Source organism: Babylonia areolata, chromosome 8 (assembly GCF_041734735.1).
Source record: "Babylonia areolata isolate BAREFJ2019XMU chromosome 8, ASM4173473v1, whole genome shotgun sequence".
In the NCBI taxonomy this organism is placed as follows: Eukaryota; Metazoa; Mollusca; class Gastropoda; order Neogastropoda; family Buccinidae; genus Babylonia; species Babylonia areolata.
In genome coordinates this window covers 46014401-46021900 of record NC_134883.1, presented here as the reverse complement: position 1 = coordinate 46021900, position 7500 = coordinate 46014401, and the positions used below count along the sequence as shown (strand labels likewise).

The following is a 7500-nucleotide window of genomic DNA, read 5'->3' as shown; positions in this document are numbered from 1 at the left end:
CAGCAGCAGCAGCAGCAGCATGTAATCATGGTCAGTATCGTTGGTATGTGAATCAACATTGTAACTTTCATCTTCACCACGTCATATTCAGCATTAGCATCATCAACATCAGCATCGTTACCAGCATCTAATCATGGTCAGTATCATTAGTATGTGAATCATCATTGTACTCCTTTTACCTTCACGCCCACGCCCCCCCCCTCCCCCGCCGCCGCCATTCACGTCATCATCTTCATTTTCTTTCCATCTTTCATTTAATTTTTCAGGTTCCACATGATCGATATAGCCCCCTGTGGTCGGCTGGGCCTTAAGCTACAATAAAATAATGATAACAGGAAGTGTCGCTATGTCAGCAACCCTGCCTTCCACATGTCTTTCATTTGTATTCTGTAATCTTACCTTGTTCGTTCTTTAGTTTATCGTCTTTTCACTGTTAGTGATATTAGACGATAATCTTACGTTTCATGTTTTTATGTGTTTACGTAACTGTGTATTTTTTGTCTGTTTATCTTATTTCACTTCAGGTTAATGTTTTAAAAACACATGATACTTGTGGTAGGCTATCAAAACTCTGACACAGCGGCGCTTAAGTTCATGCATAGGTCAGGCATCTGCTACTTTAAAAAAAAATTTTATTTATAAATACAATCTTCTTCGTTTGTTGGCTGCAACTCTCTGTTCACTCGTATATACACTTGTGGGCTTTTACGTGTATATGATCGTTTTTATCCCCGCCATATAGGCAGCCATACTCCGTTTTCGGAGTTGTGTTAGATGAAAAATCTAGGCTTGGGTGGTGTAGCGTACATGGATACGTGTCCGCACGCTTTGACGCATCCTTGAATCTGAAGTTGACACAGTGCTTGGCGCGAAGGGTGGTGCACGCGATGGAACTGTGTGTGAATGTAATTGTATTTGTATTTGTATTTCTTTTTATCACAACAGATTTCTCTGTGTGAAATTCGGGCTGCTCTCCCCAGGGAGAGCGCGTCGCTATACTACAGCGCCACCCATTTTTTTTGTATTTTTTCCTGCGTGCACTTTTATTTGTTTTTCCTATCGAAGTGGATTTTCCTACAAAATTTTGCCAGGAACAACCCCTTTGTTGCCGTGGGTTCTTTTACGTGCGCTAAGTGCATGCTGCACACGGGACCTCGGTTTATCGTCTCATCCGAATGACTAGCGTCCAGACCACCACTCAAGGTCTAGTGGAGGGGGAGAAAATATCGGCGGCTGAGCCGTGATTCGAACCAGCGCGCTCAAATTCTTTCGCTTCCTAGGCGGACGCGTTACCCCTAGGCCATCACTCCACATGTAATTGGCGGGGGTGGGTGGGGTGGGGTATGGTGGGGTCGGGCGATGTGAGGGGGTTGGGTGTGGGTAGTGGTGGGGTATGGTAATGCGAGTGCTTGGGGTGATGGGTGGGTAGGGGTGGGTGGTGGTGGGGAGGTGGACGGGGGGGGGGGGTGGGGGGGGGGGCAATGCAATGAGTGGGCTGTGTGTAATCTGTCTGTCTAATCATCCGCCACGACCCACCCAGCCTAGTAGGCCACAAAGCACTGAAGGGAGAGAGATTGAAACATAACAGTCAAACCATACTGGTAATACTCTTCTTGTTGTAGTGTTTGACAAGCGGCCTGTCTGTCTGTCTGTCGGTCTCCCTCTCTCCTTCTCTTTGTGCCTGTTAATGTCTGCCACTGTGTGTGTGTGTGTGTGTGTGTGTGTGTGTGTGTGTGTGTGTGTGTGTATCATGCTCAATAGCAGTAATTTGCGCATTACCGGTAGTGTGCACGCAGTGCGCAAGAGATGACAGAGACAGCTGACAGACTTTCAGTCTCATGATGATGAGCTCGAATCGGCAGTAGATCTGAGATCAGCATCTGTCATATCATAGTATGACCCTTCACCACGAACGACAAGAAGCAATTGTTTAAATAAGTAGTAAAAATGAAAATGATTGTGATATCCTACTCTTTTTTGGGAATTCATCACACATTTTTCTGAATACGAAATCAGCTGATTGACAAGACTTTCACTCGGAGTATTGCTTTCTCACAGTTGTTAGCGTGGATTGGCGTAGCCAATACGAGTTTGAAGACGCCTTCGCGCAACAATTTAAGAACAAGGATTACTCTCTTTGGTTCACTAAAGAGAAGATGCAGGCGTTTATATATATATATATATATATATATATATATATATATATATATATATATATATATAAGGAAAAGAAAAGAAAAGAAAATCAATTTCTAAGGATAAGACAAGGAAGCTGTCTGATAACTATACAGATTCAAAACGACACTGTTACTTTTGGAACTGCGGAAAAGTTTGTACTTATTGGCAGTAATGTCCATTCATTCAGATTTTTGTCACATTGTAAGGTCCACATGGAATTATTAAAAAAAAAAAAATGCTTACATTGCATTACTCGTAATCGTATCGCGATCGCGTGCGCGCGCTCACACACCTACAAAAACACATCCACACACACGCACAGTGGCAGACATTAGCAGGCAAAGAGAGAGACAGAGACAGAGAACACTGAAAACTGAACACTGAAATGTTTAATGTCACTAGCTGAAAAGCTCTGGTGACATTGTAGGTACAAATCAGAACAAAACGGTGCAAAACTGATGAAATGGAACAGAAGGGGGGAAAAAAACAACAATCGGATACATTTTCAGCTTCAGTACTCATCAGAAATGAACTAAAGTCAGAAGAAAGTGGTTGCTTTGGCTAGAAAATAGAGAAACGGAAGGAAGTGAGGAAGGCGTATGGAGAGAAAGAGATGGGGTGGGGAGGAAGGTGGGGGCGTGTGTCATGTTATTATTTTTTCCCCATTTAATGTGTAACGAGTTACTCCAACTCAGTTACTCATGAAAGATGATCCAGGTGTGAAGAAACTGGTTGCTTTTGCTTTTGTTCATATGTGCTATACATGTCTATAACATAGGAAAACACTGGATTTTTGTGTGTGTAAAAGTAATAACTGGATCATTTCACGAAGACAGTTTTCTTTGAAATATACTGTGTGGTGGCTCACTTTCCTCGTGGAGAGAAGCCTGATTTTCACAGAGAGAAATGCACAGTGACAAAAACGTCATACAATGCCATAACTTAGGGCGTGTGTGTACCAATCAATAGTTTCTCCATTGCAATGGGAAATTATTTAATTAAAGCTTAGTCTTTTGTGAAGGACCGTAACTCTCAAACTAGGAGGCAAGATTGCACTGGCTTTTAGTGCTGCAGCCACGGGGACTCTCTTGGCCTCTTGGAACCATCCCCAACGCCGACTGTCCTGACACTCTCTTGGCCTTCGGGAACAGCGCCGACTGTCCTGAAACTCTCTTGGCCTTTGGGAACCATCCCCAACGCCGACTGTCCTGAAACTCTCTTGGCCTTTGGGAACCATCCCCAACGCCGACTGTCCTGAAACTCTCTTGGCCTTTGGGAACCATCCCCAACGCCAACTGTCCTGAAACTCTCTTGGCCTTTGGGAACCATCCCCAACGCCGACTGTCCTGAAACTCTCTTGGCCTTTGGGAACCATCCCCAACGCCGACTGTCCTGAAACTCTCTTGGCCTTCGGGAACCATCCCCAACGCCGACTGTCCTGAAACTCTCTTGGCCTTTGGGAACCATCCCCAATGCCGACTGTCCTGAAACTCTCTTGGCCTTTGGGAACCATCCCCAACGCCGACTGTCCTGAAACTCTCTTGGCCTTTGGGAACCATCCCCAACGCCGGCTGTCCTGAAACTCTCTTGGCCGAGAGAGTGGGTGTGGAATGTAACTTGGGCAAATAACACTCTCTCACCATAATAATCAAGTTCTAGCCCAGATAGTCGGGACTGCAGTTGCTTCTGTTCCTCAGCTGTTCTGATGGTCATAGTGTCGGACACGATTGACTGTTATGCAGCGTGTATACAGGGGGAGGGGGCGGGGTGGGAGGTGGGGGGGAGGATGGGGTGGAAGAGGGGGGTGGAGGGTGTGACCCAGGGTAACGATGTGCCTGCTGTGTGTTTCAGTCTACTCCAACCATTTCCACAAACCGGAGAACCGCGTCGTTGTGGTCAACACGCCGGAGTTCATCCTGAGTCCCAATGAAAACTGTACGTATGATACTCTCTCTCTCTCCCTCTCTGTTTCTGTCTGTCTGTCTGTCTGTCTCTGTTTCTGTCTGTCTGTCTCTCCCTCTCTGTCTGTCTGTCTGTCTCTCTCGCTGTGTCTCTCTATCTCTCTCTTTGTATCTCTTTGTCTCCCTCTCTCTCTCTCTCTCTTTCTCTCTCTCCACCACTCTCCCTCTCTGTTTCTCTCTCTCTCTGTGTCTGTCTCTCTGTCTGTGTGTGTGTGTGTCTCTGTCTCTCTGTCTCTGTCTCTCTCTCTCTGTCTCTCTCTCTAAATCGCACTCTCTTTGCGTGGTGTATATTTATCATAGCCATTCCTTTTGATCAGAGTGCGAGTTTTGTATCTGCATACGTGTTTAACCCCTTCAAAGGGGCCATGGCCTTTATGAATAAAACATCTGAATCTGAATCTGAATCTCTCTCTCTCTCTCTGTCTCTGTCTCTCTCTGTGGAGCATTATGAGTTGATACTACGATATTTTCAAGTATACAGTATTCACGAATTACATGTATAATACTTATGTGCAGCATCATTGTATCTAAAATGTTTCTTATTTATGTGTACCCCCTTGAAATGGGGACATGGCCTTTCTTGAATAAAACGTTTCGTTTCGTTTCCTCTCTCTCTCTCTCTTTCTTTCTCTGTCTGTCTGTCTGTCTCTCTGTGTCTCTCTGTCTCTGTCTCTATATGGAGCATTATGAGTTGATACTACGATATTTTCAAATAATATACAATATTCACGAATAACATGTATCATACTTATGCGCAGCGTTATTGTATCTAATTTTTTTTTCTTATTTATGTGTACCCTCTTCAAATGGGGCCATGGCCTTTCTTGAATAAAACATCGTTTTGTTGTTGTTGTTTTTTCTCTCTCTGTGTCTCTGTTTCTCTTTCTCTGTCTGTCTGTCTCTGTCTATGTCTGTCTTTTCGACTCTCATTTTTAACACGTTCAACAGTGCAAAAGTGGAAACACTGTGGTCTTTACAATATATTTTTAGAGCAGATTCACGTCCTCAACTTTCAGCATCTGACTTTGCTCAGCACGTGCAGCGATCGAAAACGAACATTGACTCGAGAGCACGATTCAACACTCAGCACAGTGGGAAAGGAGGTAAAGGAAAGGAATGTCCTCAGAGTGCTGGGCGTGCTCTGCCCTGTGTGGCCAGCCGGCATTATGCTCCCAGAATGCCCACTACCCCAAAGTTAACTCCATGGAGTCGTTCTAGCTGAAGAAGGCCCGAAATCACTCAACGTAGGGAGTTAGTTAGCCCGTTAAAAGACTTCCAACCCTTGACCTGAAATTACTCCACGTTCTCAGGATTAGAATTTCATCAGATCACTTAGAAAACGCAAGTTATTATTGGTTAAGAAATAGAAGAAGAAAGATTGAATTTATTTGACCCAGTTTACAACACACTGTGGTCCTAGCCCGGGTTGCACGAGGCGATCTTTGGAGCGCTAAGTTTGCTCAGAGGTAAGAACATTCCCAAAGTGTATCAAATCCAATTTACCGTGGAGTTTGAAAGATTCTTAACGATAAGCAAACTTAGTGCTGCTAAGTTAGCCCTATGCAACCCACCACTGGTCCCGAAAGCACTCCATTATGAGTAAAATGTGGAATGGTAACTTGTCGATTGCCAGCAGTCGCTCAGGGGCAATACTAGACTGACTCCACACGTACACGCGAATATTTTAGGGCCACCCATGGCAAAATAAATCGATAGCGAGTCACTGACTGTGAGGCAGTACCACTGGCTCCGAAATGATTCCCTTGGAGACTTGTTTTAGGGACATGGGATGTAATGATGTTTGTTCTGCCCCAAAATTACCCCTTCCAAGGTATATCTTGATTATTAAACACGCACACACACACACACACGCGCGCGCACACGCGCGCGCGCGAACACACGTACACACACACACACACACACACACACGCGCGCGCGCGCACATACACACACATAACCGGAAAAGAGAATTATACCAATGGAAAAAGGGGTTGGGTTGGGTTAATATAGGGCATCGGGTAGAGTTTAAAAAAAAAAAAGAAAAAGAAAAAAAAAAAAAAAGCCTGCCCTAAAATATTTCCAAGGGGAGTGTTTCTGGATCGACTCCAGTGGAGTTATAACGGTGCTTGGGGAGTCATTTGAAGACGTCACAACCGGCAAGGGACACCGCTCCTGTGTCTGTGGTTGGCTGGGCGACAGGGAGAGTGATAAGGGAAGGGGGGGAAACAAGGGTCCCCTTGCGACATGAGTTATGTCCCTTCCCTTAAAGGCACGAACAGAGTTATACGGCATGTCAGGGTTTGTTTTTTTTTTTTTTTATCTCGCCATGAGACCAGAAAAGCAACAGCTTCCTCCTATTTAAAGATACGGTCACCTTTCTGTTAGGTTAAAGGCATGGTCGCCTCAGTTTCAGCGTTAACGTGGACGTTGTCATCCTTATTTTGTATCAAAGACAGCCTTAATCTTTCAAGTATTCAATTAAAAATGGCGTTATTATTAGTGAACTGTCATCTTTGTTGGCAGAAAAAACAACAACTCTGATTCAGGATGATTCATAAGTACAAGTTTTGTTGATTCAGATTCAAAATGATTTAACGTACTTGGACATTTCAGTGGTCTCTCGCCATTTTTGTCCGGAATACTGGTACAGGAAAGTATAGGGTGGGACAGGCTGTCATATTTGTTTTTGGTATTAGCAATTACTTCACTCGTTTGATTAATTTCTAGTTTTCGTAAAGAGACTGAAAAAAAGTATCTTCTGCTTTAAGGAAACTTACGTCTTCTGTTTCCTTAGAAAAAACAAAAGGCTGCTATGGTTTTGTTCAGCCCATATAGAATAGAAATTGTCTTTATTACCAAGTGTACCAGGATCACACGAATTATTGGGTGTGTGTGTGTGTGTGGGGGGGGGGGGGGGGGGGGGGGGGGGGGGAGTGCATAACAAGGTACGAACATAATCGAAAAATCATACACAGATACAGTAGAAAGTAGGATATGTACTTGATACATACAAGTGCATATCGATATAAAAACTTGTGCATGCTCACACATACATGGACTGCACACACACACACACACACACACACACACACACACACACACACACACACACGTTTGAACAGAAGCCGCACATTACATGTGGATGGGGCCGATGACTGTGGAAGTGGGTGTGCACAGATTTCACGTCATCAGTATCTATATTGGAAGTGCTGTGACAGATCGTTTAATTGTTGGAATCGTCATCCAGTGTTCACCAGTGATCAAGGTTCGAGGAAGCGTTTCGGCCTGGTATGTTTTCCTTGGGAAAGGCACTTTCCTCCGATTTTCTTCACTCCAGTCAGGTATGGACGGGTACCTGACT

At 44.4% G+C, this 7500-nt stretch overlaps 1 protein-coding gene across 1 annotated transcript in view; it reads left to right on the top strand.

The window, feature by feature from the left end:
* Positions 1-7500, top strand: part of LOC143284861 (universal stress protein YxiE-like) — a 63815-nt gene that overhangs the window by 44758 nt on the left and 11557 nt on the right. Inside the window, exon 2 of the mRNA XM_076591967.1 lies at positions 4030-4113. Within this exon, the coding sequence (XP_076448082.1) occupies positions 4030-4113 (84 nt within the window). The remainder of the gene's footprint in view (positions 1-4029; positions 4114-7500) is intronic.